Source organism: Pituophis catenifer, unplaced genomic scaffold (assembly GCF_029215685.1).
Source record: "Pituophis catenifer annectens isolate HBS135680 unplaced genomic scaffold, rPitCat1.0.hap2 SCAF_2, whole genome shotgun sequence".
Classification (NCBI taxonomy): domain Eukaryota; kingdom Metazoa; phylum Chordata; class Lepidosauria; order Squamata; family Colubridae; genus Pituophis; species Pituophis catenifer.
The window spans coordinates 8,086,885-8,105,547 of record NW_027256882.1 but is presented as its reverse complement, the minus strand read 5'-3'; the positions used below and the strand labels follow the sequence as shown (position 1 = coordinate 8,105,547).

The window sequence follows — 18,663 nt, the reverse complement described above, 5'->3', positions numbered from 1 at the left end:
AGAGATCTTCTGTGTTTCTTGTCTTTGAAAAAGAAGCATTTGCTTTTCTTGACATCCTCTTAGCAGAGTTGGACTGTGGATGGATGGAGAAGAGAGGATGGTTCTTCTCTTCTACCACTCTCATGTCCAATAAAATATTCAGAATGGGTAGAAAAATGCAGAAATGTTGACTTTTTCTCTGAAGTAAAAATGAGATAAGCTTGACAATTTCATTCTGTACCACCAATTAAATGAATGGATTGCAGTTTAGAATTGAGTTTTCTTAAATATGTGAATTTCATTTGAGGGGATGCCAGCATCCTAATCATACAATGAGTTATTTGTCAGCTAAGTCTCTATGGTAGACATGTGGGTCCTATAAACACCTCCAGAAATTTAGCACTTACTGCATTTGTTAATAGTCATACTTGCATATTTCATGTTTCATTGTGGGTGTCTAGCATGTTTTCCCCAAAATAAAACCCTGTCTTATATTTTTTGAACTCCGAAATAAACACTTGTCCTTATTTTCAGGTAGGTGTTATTATTTTGGGGCGCGTGAAGCAAGATGGGGCTCCTCTGGGTGTCTTACCTGATTTCCAGCTCTGTGTTTAAATATTTTCAGGGAGGGCTTATTTTTGGGGGAGGCTTATTTTAGCATATGTGCTCCAAAGCCTGATTGGACTTATTATCAGAGGATGTCTTATTTTTGGGGAAACAGGGTATGTCTGAATGTGTCCTTTAATGATTCTATATTACATATGGAATAATAGGTCACATTTCCAATTACTAATTATTGGGAAGATAAATAGGCAAAGATATAGAAAGAAATTGAACACCAGTCTGAAATCTTAATACAACAGCAAGAAAAAGGACAATGTGAAGAATAAGCTAAAACTGAATTAGAAACAGAATTACAGTATGTAGAAATGGTGAACATGTAATAACAAAAATGTATAAAGTTTTAACGATTTGAAACAGAGGGTGAACAAGTTCAATTTGTATGACTGAATTCACTATTAAATTCAGATATTAAATAAAGATGCAGATAATTTGGGTAACTGGTATTCGGTTTATACTCTGTCATAGGTTAAGAGAAATAAATAATTTTTTGAAATAAAATGATGTATTCTTGGAACAGGACATCAGATAAATTACAGTATCAAAGATGTGTAAACATATTTCAACCAACGCAGGAATTGTGAAAAGCGTGGGGAAACATTTTATCATGCAGGGAGGACTTGTGAGAAAACTCAGAAATTTTAGATACAAATTGACACAATGCAAAGAACTTGAAAGACTAAAAATTGCGAAGAAACTAATTTTTTTTTTTTACTGGGACTTCTGAGCAAAGAATTAGATAACGTTCATTGTGTTTATAAATGGTAACTGTGGCAAGATTATTGTATGCTCAATGATGGAAGTATCATGGAATTCTCACAGTGGAGGACTAGATTGTGAAAAATATAGAATTTGCAGAAATGAAAAAAGTATCTGTTGAAAAGAAGGTGGGGAATCAGGGTTTTTTTACAAAAAAATCTTGGACCTTTCCTTCCTTTCTCTATTTTTTCATTCCTTTTTTCTTTTGAGTAATATTTCATTTTCTTAAACAATTCTTTATAAATATCAATTTAAAAAAGAATTAGAGAAAGCTAACAATAACTAGACTAACTCAGAAATAATATGCATTCACTATCCAAAAATAAAAGAAAAATGGAAAGTATCCCAGAGTTCTATTCAATAAGTGAGATTTTTTGGGTGGGGGGGATTTAAAAATGCCTCCAAACCTCTCAGCCTTAGGTGGATTAAAAATACAATTGTTATATTTAACAATTAAATAAAATGTTGCTTCCATTGATTATGTCCTGATACATTCATACTTTCAGGAGACCAGACACAGAGTACTGGAAATTGCTATCCTTTCTTTTTGCAATCCAAGCAATCAACAAGAATCCCAACATTTTGTTCAATGTCACCCTGGGATACAACGTCTATGACAATTATTTCAGAGCACAAATTACCTCGGAGGGTTTGCTGGATCTGCTTTCGGAGGGGGAAGCCAACGTTCCCAACTACAGCTGTGGAAGGCAGAGAAACACAGTGGCTGTTCTCGAAGCAGCTGGTACTGACATCTCCATCCAGATTTCAACCATGTTGGAAACCTACAAAATCCCACAGGTTTGCCTTTCTTATGAAGACCATTTTTAAACATGCAACTTACAGACAGATATCCTCTGTTGTAAAGGAAGAGCAAAGTCATGCAATTGTGTGAATTACATGAAGTAAGGATGAAGGTTCTATCAAATGGAAGAGAAGGATCGAAGCAGAGAATAGCAATAGCACTTAGATTTATATACCGCTTCATAGTGCTTTTACAGTCCTCTCTAAGCAGTTTACCAAGCTACCATATTGCCCCCAACAATCTGGGTCCTCATTTTACCCACCCCAGAAGGCGGGAAGGCTGAGTCAACCTTGATCTGGTGAGATCTGTACTGCTGAACTGCAGCTAGCAGTCAGCTGAAGTAGCCTGCAGTACTGCACTTTAAGCACTGCTCCACCTTGGCTCTCCCTGGCACACTCCTAATGCAGACTGTACATCTCTGCTGGCTATTTGCAATTGACAAATGCTTCACTGAAGAGCTGTGGTGGCTCAGTGGTTAGAATGCAGCATTGCAGGCTATTTCTTCTGACTGCTGCTGACTGCAATTTGGCAGGTCCAATCTCACCAGGCTCAAGGTTGACTTAGCCTTCCATCCTTCCAAGGTGGGTAAAATGTGGACCCAGATTGTTGGGGGCAATAGGCTGACTCTGTAAACCACTTAGAGAGGTTGTGAAGAGGTATATAAGTCTAAGTGTTTTTGCTATTGCTATTGAAGTGAGAAGAGAGTAAACAGAATGACCAGGAGTAGAACAATTCCTCCATTTGGGCTGGATATTGTTTTTATGATCTCTCAAAATAAATAAATAAATAAAATAAAGTTAACTTTTTTTTTCAATTTCAGATCAGTCATGGTTTTGACTCCCAGGTTATGAGTGATGAAAATCCTTTCTTCTACCCAATGCTCTCAGCCGAAGGAGCCCAGTACCCAGGGATGGTTAAACTGGTCCTCCATTTCAGGTGGACCTTGGTGGGTCTCCTTGCTCCAGACACTGAGAACGGACAAAGGTTCATGAGGACGATGACTTCCATGCTGGTCAGGAATGGCATTTGCCCAGTTTTATCACAAACCTTTTCCCCAGCTTCACGGGAAGCGAAGATAGATTGGCATTTATTCCTCAGTTGGAGAAAGATCAATGTCTTTATTTTTGGTGCAGACTTGAATTCAGTCAATACAGGGGTTTTGCTTCTGGATCTAATATTCAAAAGGATTACAGAACCTCCTAGAGGAAAAGTCCTGCTCACCACAATCCGCTGGGACTTCACTGTTTATTTGTCAAAACGAGCTTTTCCTGTTGAATACTTCCACAGCATATTTTCTTTTCCTATGCAGAAAAATCAAATTGGAATGTATGGTAGGCATTTGAACCTTTATTCTTTTATGAGATACTATGTAGAGATCTCCTTCCTGTGTTTTTACACCAATGATGCCTTTTCGGTGAAAGTCTGGATACAGTGCAGGCAGAGAGAAGACCTGGAAGCTCTCAAGGAAGAGGAGATGGATCCAATCCTGACTCGGGACAACTATTTCATTTACAACACCATCTGGGCTGTGGCAAGGGCCTTAAATGCAGCTTATTTATCCAGATCCAGGAACACATTTAAAACTGGCAAAAACGTGAAAACTCCAAAGCTGAAGGCGTGGCAGGTACTTATTTTCTATAGCTCTCCATTGCAGTTGAGAATCTATGTTGCCATTGACAATAATTATAATGTATTCTGAATATAAAAATTACATTAAATTCCAATTTTCCATTGCTCTCTTTTCTGCAATTCATTTCACCCTGCTCATTTCTTTTCCAATTTCTGTTTCCATGCTTCTTTGTAAAAATATTATTCTTCCACCTCTTTCTTCTTTGACGTTTTTTTTTTTACAATCAGGACCATTACCATGTCACACAGAGTCTAAAAAATGCTGTGTATAATTAAGCTGTTTAACATCTCGGATCCTCTCACTTCCTAGGCTGTCTTTCTGCTCCAGGACGGAGCAGAAAGAGTGGGTCTCATTCTTTGGCTAAGAATCCCTTTGATTTTCCTTCTCCGGCTCAAGATGATGAAGGGTTGGGCTGGGAAAAGTCTGGAAGCAACAAGAGTGAAGAATATTCCACAAAATATTCCAAAGATGTTCCGTAAAATTGAAGGAGCTGACCTTAAGTTTTATAAGCACAATCTACTAGTAGAGCAAAGGTCCCACATTCATCCTCAAACTCAGCAAAAAATTTTCTCTTCCTAGCTTCCGATTGAACTGTAAACCAGTTTTTTTATAACATTGTTTCTGTGTAGGGCATCTGATTTCATTTTGGCTTTATTGGCAAAATTCCTTCTGTGTTGTTGAGCACAACTTCCATTTCCTTTAGGGTTTTAATTTTGGACCTCAATACTTCATACTGCATCTATCCTTTGCTTTGATTACTTTCCATTGGTTTTCCAAACTCTGCAGTGACAACTACAAATGGAAGCGATAAAGAACATCCTTCACTCTCCTTATTTTCCATGTCGTTCTTGGTCCTTCTAACAAGATTTTTATTCCATTTTCCTCATACAGATCCTTCAATGCAGCTCAAATGGAGGAGTCTTACCAAAGAGCTTTCTATGTCCTGTGTAACGTTGCTCATTTTCTTTTCCATTCCAGCTTCATTCTTTCCTTCGAACCTCTCAGTTTTATAATAATTCCATCAATGGGGTATATTTGGATGAGAATGGAGAGCTGGTAGCAGACCTGGACATTGGGAACACGGTGGTTTTCCCCAATAGGACTGTTATCATAGTGACACTTGGGAGTCTAGAAAGAGTGGGATCCTTGGATTTCAAGTTCATGATGAACCATGATGCTATTGCAGAGTTGGAGGAGCTAAACAAGGTGGGGAAAAGACTTTATTTGGCTCTTTCTAAAGGTCTTTCCAAGACAATTGCAGAATTGGAGCAGGGACAGACTTGGGATGTCATCTCAGTTCTCCCACAGTGGAAATATACCTTTTGTTCAGGAGTTTATGAGGAAAAAAAAAGTATTCCAGTTAACTGTTCATCAAACTACTACACGGAAGCTGGATTTTCATCATTGGACAAAGTGATTAATTTTGTCAAAGCAGAAATACATTCAACTTTCTTTTCTTTAGTTTAGTTTAGTTTAGTTTAATGCGATTTATATGCCGCCCTATCGCCAATGGGCTCAGGGCGGCTCACAACAATAAAATGCACAATTGCACATTAAAATAATATAAAATTAAAAGTCCAAATTAAAACAATTTAAAATCAATTTAAAATCTATTAAGGAACCCCCCCCTCCCCAATCAGTCCAGGCTGCGAAACAGCCAGGTCTTCAAATCACGGCGGAAGGAGCGAAGGTCAGGGGCCATCCAGAACTCCAAAGGAAGCTGGTTCCAAAGGGTGGGTGCGCCCACAGAGAAAGCTCTCCCCCCAGGGTTCGCCAGCCGACATGAGGTACATTGAGGATTTAATCTAAAATTGTAGTGGGAGAAAAATTAGAAGAGAAGGTAAATAGACAAACAGCAAGCAACCACATCAATTTGAGGACCTCTTAGTTTCTTGTAGTCTTCAAATTTAGCAAAGCTAAACCTTGAATTGGAGATCCCCAAATGTTTCCTTTCATGTATTTTAGGAAATAAAATAATTCATTTAATGGAGGTTATTTTCCCCCTCTTGCTGGCCAGCCCCAGCCTCCTTCCAGGTGTGTGGAAAGCTGTCCTCCTGGATTCATGAAGGTGGCTCAGGAAGGGAAGCCCATCTGCTGCTACAATTGTCGTCTTTGTGCAGAAGGAACCATCTCCACCATGGAAGGTGGGTGACAGCAGGAGAAAGGGAGAGACTTTGGGGAGGATCAGAGATCCTGAGATTTTCCATGAACATGCATTTTGAAATGCTTGGCCAGAGTGGATCCCACCTCTTTGAGTCTAGATCAAGATATACATTTATGTTACAGTGAATTATAAGAAATATCTTGGAGATTAATCTTATATATAGGTGAAGCCAGGAGGGATAGAGATCATGGATAAAGATGCAAGATAAGTGAGGGTTGAGTGTTGTGAAAGAGATGACATCTCTTGCTCTTTATCTTTTACCACACATATTTCATATTTCAAATTACTATTTACTTCATTGTTCTGACTAGTGAGAGTTTCCCAATTCCAGAATATAATGATGGAACTTTGATAGGATCTTTGGAAGAGGATTGACCAAATTCTGGGAAGGGTCCATGTCTGGTGGGCACTTTGGGCAGCCACAGTTTCAGGTGGTAGCTACTTGCCTTTAATAAAAGGATGTATTTCTTTGCTAAAGGATTCCCACAGAGTGTCTTCACTGTGCTCTTCATTCTACTTGCTGGGGAGGGAGGGAGTTGGTAGCCTTATGTCATAATCCTTTGACTGCTCCATCTGTTCAGGTAGTGCCTTTTTTGGTCTGCTTCAGGTGACTCCTGGGTTTATACTTCCTGAGTCTGATATTGCAGAGGTTGTGCTGGAGGCCCTTCTTAAAGTAATTTTCAGAATCATGGCCCATGGAGAAGAGGAGAGAGGAGGGGAGGGGAGGGGAGAGGAGAGGAATCATCAGTTGGGGTTGAGCGAAACTTCCTTCTTCATCTTATTGGAAAATGTTCATCTTTTTGATAATAAAAGAAATGAGGAATGCATTTTGATGTCCTCACTCCATATCCAACTCATCTTCAAGGGCCACTCCACCTAACATTTCATTCTCCATGGCAAAATCAGTGTTTATCCATTTCAGCTAGCTTAAACTACATTAAGCAATCCTTCACATGTACTTAATTCCACTATAAGCTGGATCTCATTGGTCCCTTAAACCATTGACAAAAGGCTGGGCTCCAATTTTCAATTGACTTAGCAGTGAAAAGATAAAATGGTGGAACTGCCTTTCTTCCTTGAATCCTTTCTTTTTCCCTTCTTAAATATTATGATGTTCTAGCTGGAGGGAAATGAAGAAATATATTGACTTCACCTACACACAATCATTCACACAAAAAACAAGTTTACCCAAACAATGCAGTTTATTAAATGATATGTTAAAGGGAGACCCTACTCTTGCTCTTTTTCAGATGCAGACAAATGCACCAAATGTCCAGATGATCAACATCCAAACATCAATCGAGTTCACTGTATCCCCAAGATTAAAAGTTATCTTTCTTATAAGGAAAATCTGGGGATTATCCTGACTTCCATTGTCTTGTTCCTCTCTTTAACCACAGGCTTTGGCTTATGGATCTTCATTAAATTCATGGAAACACCAATTGTCAAAGCCAACAACCGGGACCTCTCCTACATCCTCCTGGTCTCCCTCCTGCTTTCCATTTTGACTTCCTTCCTGTTCATTGGCCAGCCAAGGAAGGTGACCTGTCTTCTCAGACAAACAGCCTTCAGCATTGTCTTCTCAATTGCCATTTCTTCAATCTTGGCCAAAACGATCACAGTGGTGTTAGCCTTCTTGGCCACCAAACCAGGGAATAAAGTGCAGAGATGGTTGGGGAAGAGCTTGGCCAACTCCATTGTCCTTTCTTGCTCTGGCCTTCAAGTTGTCATCTGCAGCATCTGGTTGAGCACTTTACCCCCATTCCCTGACTCTGACATGAACTCCCAACTGAGAGAAATCATCCTACAATGCAATGAAGGCTCTGTCACCATGTTTTATATTGCCCTTGGGTACATGGGCTTCCTGTCTGCTGTCTGCTTCATGGTGGCTTTTCTGGCCAGGAATCTGCCTGGGGCCTTCAATGAAGCCAAGCTGATCTCCTTCAGCATGCTGGTCTATTGCAGTGTCTGGGTGTCCTTTGTGCCTGCCTACCTGAGCACCAAAGGGAAGAACACGGTGGCTGTTCAGGTCTTCTCCATCTTGGCCTCCAGTGCTGGCTTGCTGGGCTGCATCTTCATCCCCAAATGCTACATTATTATTTTTAGGCCAGATCTGAATACCAAAGAACATTTGATGGCAAAATAAAATAGAAAAAAAAAGAGTTTTACAAATCTATTATTTTTCAGAAATGTCAGATTTTGATTTTTTAATGTTTGTTTATTCATTTATTCAACTTAAATGCCACCCATCTTGGCTAGAGAAGAATCTAGGCAGCTTACAATCAAGAAAAGAAAAAAAAAGGAGAGAAGTTAAAGCAATAAATAGTACCTCTAACATAGGCTTAAAATTGACAAATATGGAAAGGAAAGGAGCAAGATGTTATTCCTGTTATTCCTAAACATGGTCCAATTTATATTCCTTTATATTTCTCAAGGAACCAATACTCCAAGTCTTAATTTTAGTCACAATAGTGTGGGTAAATTTAGTTTTTGGATGAATGGGACTTTTTATTAGGCAAATGGAGACATAAGGAATGTGGCCTTGCAGCTCAGGGTGACCTGTGGGAAATTTTATCAGAACATTCCGGTAGCAACCCCTGAATCTGAAGATGCAAATGTTTCTGCTAAGGCCATTTTTCTTTGCAGATAACAGAAAGGCTAATAATCTGAGAGTTTTTATGTAATTATTTGTGTTTGCATGCCCCCTTTTCTCCTCTTGTTTTGCATCATTTCGCTCTCCTTTCTGAAATGTATAAATATTTATATATTCCCATTAAATAAATAAAGTCATAAGGTTGCCATATTTACCCATAGGTGCCACTGGACAGCTTACAACTTTAAAGTTCACAACATAAAAACTCATTAAAATCCCATCCCAATAGAGAATTCTATTCTGTGAGTGGGATGGGAGTGTATCTCCTTGTTTGAAGGAGTTTCTCACTATTTTTTTGGACAAGATCCACTCCCAAGGTGTACTGTGTAAAAAACACTGCAGTGAGCCTTGATTGCTTTTCTTTGGATCTTGTGTTTTGATTCCACGGAAACTGGTGTCAGAAATGGATTCACATTTTTTGAGCTGGGACCATGGACAATAGCAGGGTGCCCTATATGCCCTAAACATATGAAGAACAGTTACAGGAACTGGGCATGGTTAGTCTAGTGAAGAGAAGGACCAGGGGAGACATGATAGCACTGTTCCAATATTTGAGGGGCTGCCAGAGAGCGGAGGGGGTGAAGCTGTTTCCCAAAGCACCTGAAGACCAGACAAGGAATAATGGATAGAAACTGGACAAGGAGAGATTCAACCTACAAATAAGGAGGAATTTTCTGACAGTGAGAAATCAACCAATGGAACAGAAGTTGCTTTTGGAAGTTGTGGGAGCTTCATCACTTGAGACTTTCAAGAAGAGATTGGACTGCCATTTGTCAGAGATGTTGTAGGGTCTCCTGCTTGGGTGGGAGGTTGGACTAGATGACCTACAAGGTCCCTTCCAACTCTGTTAATCTGTAAATATTGTTGGGGTGAATTTGATCCCATGTCCTTTCCTGCTTCCAATTAAGAGCATGATTTAGGAGTGTGTGCCAGGCAATAATATGTGTCTAAAAGGCTATTTTGGTCAGGGACAATTATTAAATATGTGTGGCGCCCTTTTTCATTCAATTGTCAGTTTTCCTGCAGAGAGCTCAATTGAGTAATGACTGGAAGTGTCTGACAGGGGGAATTTGACTTTGGGGGAGTGATTGTGTCCCTTCTGTGTTGAACAGAAATGGGTCCTGAGGCTCTGTTCAAACTCAAAATTTATCCTGCTGTCTCCTTGAATGAAGTTATCTTAGTTGCTACTTGGCAGGTAAGGCAATATAAAGCAAACTCCCTTTGAGGGAGAGAGCATATGAAAATATAAGTGTTCATAAAGAGGTAACCCTCCCAAGTTAAGAACAGTCTATCATGTGAATCCAAGGACCAAATAATACTGCAGAGAAAGAAAAGGAAAAGAAAAGAAAAGGAGGAAGCCGCCAATGAATATCTCCGGATCCTGCATGCAGGAAGCAACTAATAAAATAAAAGTATATTTATGGGAATTTAGAGACTCTGGGAGAAGCACCAGTTTTGACTGGAAATTGTTAAAGACATGGGACAATGGAAACTAATCAATTAATCAAACTAACCCAGGAATCATCTTATAACAACAATAATAACAACAACAAAAAAAAAACAACAACAAAAAAAAACAGAATATCCGAGTTGGAAAGGACCTTGGAAGTCTTCTAGTCCAACCCCCTGTTTAGGCAGGAAACTCTATACCATTTCAGACAAATAGTTGTCCAATCTCTTCTTAAAAACTCCCAGTGTTAGAGCACCCACAACTTCTGGAGGGAAGTTGTTCCACTGATTAATTTTTCTCACTGTCAGGAAATTTATCTTTAGTTCTAGGTTGCTTCTCTCCTTGATTAGCTTAAATTTTTATCTTTTCTCACCCAAATTCTAAAACCAGTTAAAAAGTAGCCAAGTGTTTTGCTAAGGAAGGAATTCCTGCAAGATGTGTGGGATTACTTGACAGTTATCATAACTCTTTAGTTGCACTTATTGCTGCCTAAGGAGATACACCAATTATTGAAGGAATTACTGAAGGTTCAGCTACTTTTGCTACACACAAATTTGTACCTTTGGATTATTTCCATCAATACATAAATGAATAAGTATAATGTTTTTGACTCATTGCTTAATTGTGTTCTCTTCATCTAGTTTTAGCATTTGTCTGGAGAACCAGTCATGTTTTAGGTTACATTTATGTAGAAACACTGAAAGTCCAAAGGATTCAGAAATTTTTAATCACCATATTAGAATAAATCAATCTGAGATGCTCAAACTATCCTATTTGGACACACTCTGTGAAGACGCAGCTTCATAATGTTGGGAAAGATTGAAAGAAAGAGAAGAGGATTACAAAATTCAGTTACAAAAGCATGAATACCCTCCTGAGGGAACAAAATGGCTACGATAAGACAGATGACACTGAAGAAAGTCTATATATTTAGTTGCTGATGGTCATGACACCTAATCAACCAACCAGCAAACATCTCAGGTGTATATTATGTCCTTGGCCTTTAGAATTTTTCTCAGTTCTGATTTAAAGAGTTACTTCCGGGGAGACTTTAATGCAAGGAAAGTGAACTGGTTCTTTGAACCACCACCTACACTTCACAATTTCTCTCCATTAAAACTCAAATCAGTTAAGTTTAAATGGAAGGTCTTTCCACATATCCACAGATGTATGTTGGAGAGATTGGGAGTCGGGATATTTTGGTATGTACCAGGGAGATGGGCATGGTTGGACCTTTCCCCATCTTTCATCCATGTCTTGGTATTATCCTCCATATCCCCTTTCTGTGTGCTGACTAATATTCCAATTCTTCCTAATCTCTGGATAGATTCTGTATTCCTCTCCATGGCTTCTTTATCTGAAAGGATCACCACCATGACCAAATGTCATTCCACATTTCATGTAGCTCACGTGGTTTCAACCTTTTGCAGATTCTCCTACATGGATTAGGAGATCCTCCTTCATAGAGTACAACAAGTGTATTGCAAGCAGAGTCTCAGTTGCCCCTTCCATGCCCATTTGTGTGCTGGATTTCTAATGGAAACAGAGGACAAACATGATAGAAGAACCCAAGGATGATTCTTCAGTTGGCCTCTAGATTGTGGGAATTTGGGGGAATGGGGGTCCATTCTGAGCAAACATTAAAGCATCTGATTTTATAACCATAATAGGAAATCAGCTGATTTAAAGGATATGTGTGAGAGCAATAGGCCAAGCCTTACATCTATATAATGATGACAGACACCATGGATTCTTTGGGTTAGTATGTGGAAAGATAGATTGAAGAGAGAGACATGAGATGAGATGTCTCTTTGACAAATAGTAGAAAAAGTGATAGACAAAGAGGAAATCTTTCACTCTCTCTTTCTCTTTCTATATAGGGCCCATTGCATTGATTCAAGGGCCCAATTGCATTGATGAGCTCCTGAGGTATTGAAAACTCCATGATAAAATATTTCTGATAACAGAAATGTGCATCAAATTATCTCTGATTTAGGCAATTTTGAAAGTATTTAGAGCAGTGGTGGAATTCAATTTTTTTTACTACTAGTTCTGTGGGTGGCACTTGGTGGGCATGGTGTGGCTTGGTGGGCATGGCAGGGGAAGGATACTGCAAAATCTCCATTCCCACCCCATTCCAGGGGAAGGATACTGCAAAATCCTAATTCCCTCCCCACTCCTGGGGGAAGGATATTGCAAAATCTCCATTCCCACCCCACTCTGGGGCCAGCCAGAAGTGGTATTTGCCGGTTCTCCAAATTACTCAAAATTTCCACTACCAGTTCTCCAGAACCTGTCAGAACCTGCTGGATTTCACCCCTGATTTAGAGAGAGAAAAAATGGATCAAACCTTAGAATCTTCTGAGCTGGCCCAAAAAGGAATGTCATCATGAACTCTCTTATCACTGACCTGACACCCCACCACAACAGGGATCAGAATGTTAATCTCCAACCCTTTCCCTTTGATCATATGTGGCAAGGACCATTGGCCTCTAGCCAGCTTCTGGAGAAGATGGTCTCTACTTGCAGCTCCCTAGTTAACTCTCCATAGTTAACTCTGGATAGAGAAGCCTCAGGGATGCCCTCCTGCTATTTTCATCCACATATTATTTTCCCATTTGCATGGCACAATGCTAAAAGCTTCCCTTTTGGGGACCAGAGAACCATGTGGATAAGAGACAAATCTGGTCTCAGGATGTTTTCTTCTTTCTTTCCTAGATCAAGACTGCATAGAAGGTGTTGAACCTCACCGATACTTTTTGGAGTGGGGTGTCTCCTTTTGGGACATGTCCAGAAAGGATGTTGGGAGAGTGATGACTCAACATTGAGGTCATGGAATTCTGGAAGTCCCAACAAGGACTTATGATGTTACCTAACACCAGCAGATAAACTAGAAAATGTCATACAGAGTCCTGTAACTGGGGGTCATCTGAATGTCCTTGAAACCCATATAGCTGAGGACAACATAAAACATTGTGACAGAGCCTGCATTGCACTGAGGGATGATCTCACCAGCTCTATTTCCATCCCTTACTTTAGAGAGTAACTCATAGAGAGAAAGAGGGCATATTTACACAGACTGAGATTTCCATATTCATCCTACCCAAGGCAAAAGACTCCTTCCCCTTCTCTTTAGGGAATCTTGTCTCTTCTCTTCAGCCATCTTATCTTAATACAACTGTCTTATTTCTTATCCTGTCCTTCCCTGGCTACATAACAATTTTAATGATTAATTAATTTACTGTTTGATGATTATGTTGGGTTTTAATTTCATTAATCTTACACTCATATGTTTTCTTTTGTTTGTTTTTAAATTACCTTTATTCTGCAAAAGATGCAAAAGAAACATACAATCCAATAATAACCGCAATGAAAAATGACATGTTATGAGTCTGAGAAACAATTTTATTATCAGCTCCCTATTTTTATCATTAGATGCTCCTTTGTGTTTAGATCTGGCCTCAGAATGATAATGTAGCACTTGGGGAAGAAGATGCAGACCAGCAGACCAGCACTGGAGGCCAAGATGGAGAAGACCTGCACGGCCACCATGAACTTTCCTTTGGTGCTCAAGTAGGTGGGCAGGAAAGAGACCCAGACGCTGCAGAAGACCAACATACTGAAAGTGATCAGCTTGGCTTCGTTGAAGGCCCCAGGCAGGTTCCTGGCCAGGAAAGCCACTATGAAGCAAATAGCAGCAAGGAAGCCCATGTAGCTGAGGACAACATAAAACATGGTGACCAAGCCTTCATTGCACTGAAGGATGATCTCTCCAGGCTGAGAGTGCATGTCAGAGTCAGGGAATGGGGGAGAAACTCCCAGCCACATGGCACAGATGAACATCTGGACACTAGAACAAAAAAGAATGATGGAGTTGGCCAAGCTCTTCCCCAACCATCTCCTCACTCTGTTCCCTGGTTTTGTGGCCAAGAATGCCAATACCACTGTGATTGTTTTGGCCAACACAGAAGACACAGCTACTGAGAAGACTGTGCTAAACATGGTTTGTCGGAGAAGGCAGGTGGCTTTCCTTGGTTGGCCAATAAAGAGAAAAGAAGACAGGAAGCAAAACAGCAGGGAGACCAAGAGGATGTAGGAGAGGTTGCGGTTGTTTGCTTTGACAATAGGAGTCTCTATGTATTTAAGAAATTTGATTAAAATGAGGCCTGTGGTTAGGAACAAAAGCAGGGCAAAGGAGACCAGGATGATGCCCAGATGTTCTTCATACAACAGGAAGGTTATAACTTTGGGGATACATTGGACTTTTTTCTCATTTGGATATTTATCATCTGGACACTTGGTGCATTTTTCCACATCTGAGGAAAATAAATACCAATATTTCTTTAATAATATGTCAATTTAGTTTCCATGGAATACAACTAGGAAATATTTCATAAAACTATAAAAAAAAGTTTGTGAAACCTCAGCATTTGGGCTTGGTCAGAGCATCCATCCTTATTGCAGAACGTGCAGAAATAAAGTCCTGAACTCCAGTTTCCCCTCAGTGGGATTTTTGGTTCAAATTGTGCTAGGCCAAACAGTCCCAGTGTTGGGCTGGACCCACAAACTAACTCCTCTCCCCCTCTATGGTCCTCCCATTTTCTGCTTATCTGGCTCTATGATCTTCAAAAAAACAAAAAACAATGACTGATTGGTTGGTTGATTATTGTACCTTTTGGCCTATAGGGTAACATTTCTTTTGGTGAGGAGGAACCACTGATCTGAAACCATTCTTCAAGGTTCCATGAATTCAGTTGTTCCCAACAAAGGTAATATTTGAAGGACATTCCCAAAGTGACAAGTAAAAGAGAGATTTACTCTGGCAGAAGTAATCTTGATCAATCTACCATGTCTTTCTATCTCTTCCTATCTCACCCTTCAAGATCTTGTTCTTATTCCTCCCATTCTGGAACAAATTGTTGAGAAACAAAGAACAACAATAAAATAGTCAAGTTTAGATCTGTTTCTATTAAAAGCATATTGATTGAAATGCTCTGTCTATATCCGATATCATTTCTTCTGGTGTCACCCACCTTCCTGAGTGGAGATGGTCCCCTCTGGACAAGGAACACAGTCATAGCAGCAAACAGGCTCTCCTTCCCGAGCCCGTTTCACAAATCCAGGATAACAATTTTCCACACATTTGGACTCAGGCAGAGACTAAGAAGATAAACAAGGAATGCCAAAGAAAATGGGTTAGGATGCACCATCCATGGAAAATTGTGGTCAACCTGAATATTAGACAAGGAGTCTCTGAGCTTCACATAGGAAACTATGAAATCTCTAAAAAGTTTTAAACAGTTGCAGGAAATACAACTATTCACCGATTCTTCATTTAGTTCTTCCCTTTTGTTTCTGGCACAATATTTTAAGAAAGGACTTTTCTATTTAATAAATCTTGAAATTGACCTTACAAACTAACTACTTCCTGCAAAGGCTCACGCCCATTTGCTCCTCTTTATGTCTTGTGGGAGGGGCCAATTATCTCCAAGCCTTACTCCCGAGTCGCCCTTTTTTTCTTAATTGTTCTTGCCTTCTGGCAGCTCTGCGCATGCACATACTGGGAACAGGCTCACACTGTTCTTCTGCCTCACTGATATCAGATTCCGGAGGCTCTGGGGGCAGCACATAACTCCCAGATGGCCCTGGCCCCCTCTCTGCCTCTGATGCAGAGCCCTCGTCTGAGCCTTCCCCAGATTCCAGGACTGGCCCACATTCCTCCCCAACCTCCTCACTGTCTGAATCTGCCACCAGCTTCACTGGCCACTGGCAGGCCACAACAATAGGAAGCAATCCATAAGATAAGCAGATTTATGAGAATTTGGAGTTCCTTGGAGAAGCACCAATTTTGACTGGGAATGGTTAAACACATGGAGCACTGGAAACAGTGAAATTCAGTGGTCATCCTATATACAGGGAAGTGGACAAAGTGAAGACTTCTCCTTCAGGCCTGGTGAGAGCGAATGTGGTAGAGTCTGAAGAAGGGAAGCTTTGAGTCTGGGCAACACTAGGACAGGTAGAGGAAGAGAAAAAATCCACCCAGGTGCCTTTCCAGGTGATGCAAAGAGACTTTGCTGAGATGCCCTCATATAAAAAGAAGAAGCATTTATTAGTTTTTTTTTTAAATTTGATTTATATGCCACCCTTCTCCAGAGACTCAGGGCGGCTTACAGTGCATTAAGCAATAGCCTTCATACTTTTGTATATTTTATACAAAGTCAGCTTATTGCCCCCACAAACTGGGTCCTCAATTTACCTACCTTAGAAAGGATGGAAGGCTGAGTCAACCTTGAGCCTGGCAAGATTCGAATTTACTTTAATTGTAGACAGCTGGTGTTAAATTACAGTGCTTAGTCTGCAGAGCTATCCATAAGCACCTCTTTTAATTCAGTGGAGGCAATTTTCTTTCCCAGTTCTCCTCTTTTCTATGTAGGGTTCCTGCTACTTAGTCTGGAGTTTGCCCTTCTGTTTTTCCCCCGGCTTTTACAGTATTTGGACATATAGCCATTTCCCACACAATTGTAACAACTACGGGTCCCTCTGACCTCCCATTGTCTTCCTTTAGTTGGGGAAGCAGGTAAAGTCTTCTTGACTCCTTTGATCTTTCTCACTTCTAACTCCTTAGTTAGTTCTTACATTCTGGGATAGTTCTTATTCTCCACTCTCCTTCTGCATCTTCCTCTCCCACTTTTGTGCTGCTATGAAGTTCTCAGCAATTCAACTTGCACCCCAAACCTCAGTTTGGTAGGGAGTATTTAGAAACTATACCAAAATTACCTAAAACTTCCTATAAGGAGTGACATCCTATTAATATAGGATTAATCTCTTTGACATGAGAGTAATCCACTACTTCTCTGGCTGGAAGAACTACTATAACTTCTCAAGGCCTTTAGCATTAAACATGGGGCAACCCATTCACTCTCAGGTTTTTACAAGAAGTGGAAACTTTTTTGAACATGGTAAAATGAGCTTCTGAGTCTTCTATGCTGAGTGGGAAATTCCAAGCTCAGAACAGGACTCAACAAAGAAAAAGAAAAAAAAACCAGAGGAAATCATCTTTGCAATCTTCTCATTCTTCCATTTCACATTCTCCATTGTTCAGAACTATCCTGACACCATGTAGTGCAAGCTCAGCCTGAGCTGCCTTACAAAGCTGCCTTCAGATGTACTTATTATTTTATTGGACTGCCCAGAACCACTTTCTGTGAGATGTCTGGGCATATAAATTTGATTCCGCCGCTGAATTACTTCTATATTAAATCCTAGTTGCATTTGCTCTTCAGGGTGTTTTTAAAATCAAATTAGAAAAAACTCTCACCAGATTGTAACACTTTCACTCATTCTCTTCTGTTCGGGGCTGTCCTATCTTCAGCAGCTTAATGGCTGCCTCTTCAGTGCTGGAAAAAAGAGCTTCTCCTGGATCAACCAGGGACTTTGTGGTGTCCCTGGGATCAACAGAATGTGCCCTCCTCTATCACTGTCTCAACAGGACAGTGAGATCCAATTTGGATCGTCCCGCGGTGGAGATATCGGCGGTAGTTCCGGAGCCCCAAAAACTTCCCGCCATCTTGTTGCAACGCCAGCCATATTGAATGCAAAAAAATTAATAACTTGCCCCTCTCCATTTTCTGACTGATTCTTTACCTGGACCTAACCAAGGACTGCAGAGTGTCAAATAAAGTAGACAAGTTTTATAGAAGGTAGATTTTATTAAGTTTAGTTGCCAAGAGCAACTCCACAGGTTTCATAGGTTTTACATCTGAAAATAGTACGCTATCTCAAGTTTACCTATTTATTAATTTATCTCTAAAAATGTACATATTTTGCTAGGTACTTTCTATCTCTCTTTTTGTACTGGTCCCTGACCATAATCATCTTCTTATTTCTTTTGTGATTTAGTTCCACCTTTACAAACAATGAACAGCTTTTTTTAAATAAAAAATGGCTACTTTTTTCAAAACTGAAATGCCGCAATAGCAGAATCTGAAGTCAAACCTTTGATGTCTACATTGAATAAAAAATAATTTTGGGGGATTTTGTTCTGGTTTGATACATTATAAGAGAGAAGAAGTAGTCATGTGAACAAGAGCAGCCTCCCATCTTTTAACAAAGGCAACCAAAGTCCACCACAAACAGGATCAACTATGTCCATATTGAGGATTGACATTTCAGATTCATCCCAAAATTCTCTTCGGAGAGTTGAATGAATCAGGAGATTTTCTAAGGGATGTTTGGGAGAAAGTTCTCCCTTCTTGTTCCTTGTCTTATTTTCACATATTCACTCTATTTCTGACTCTACTCATTGGGCACCTGCTTGTTGACTCACTCAGAGTTTAGAGAAATGATGTATTTTCTTGTTGCCATTATCAAAATCATAGATATTTATTTATTCTCTTGGTGTTAAATCTCAAAAGACATTTTGGATTGCTTTCAGATATCACACAGCAATAACAATCATCCACTTTGATATGTCATATCAAAGCCTTGTTGACTGATCTCTTTCCACTGGAAAATCTTGGGGGCATAAATGGCCCTGTAGAAAGAGAGAACCTTGAATGATTTTAAGACATGCAGGGCTGCAGATGTGAAGGCTTGTCTGGACTCT

At 39.9% G+C, this 18,663-nt stretch overlaps 1 protein-coding gene across 1 annotated transcript; it reads left to right on the top strand.

Moving 5' to 3' along the window:
• Positions 1 to 337: 337 nt before the first annotated feature.
• Positions 338 to 7,894, top strand: LOC139309805 (vomeronasal type-2 receptor 26-like; the record flags this gene model as incomplete). The annotated part of the gene is made up of 6 exons (XM_070934009.1): positions 338 to 348; positions 1,866 to 2,157; positions 3,471 to 3,785; positions 4,770 to 4,997; positions 5,809 to 5,935; positions 7,206 to 7,894. Coding segments are annotated over exons 1-6 (1,662 nt in total), but the record flags the coding sequence as incomplete, so codon positions are not given.
• Positions 7,895 to 18,663: the final 10,769 nt, after the last annotated feature.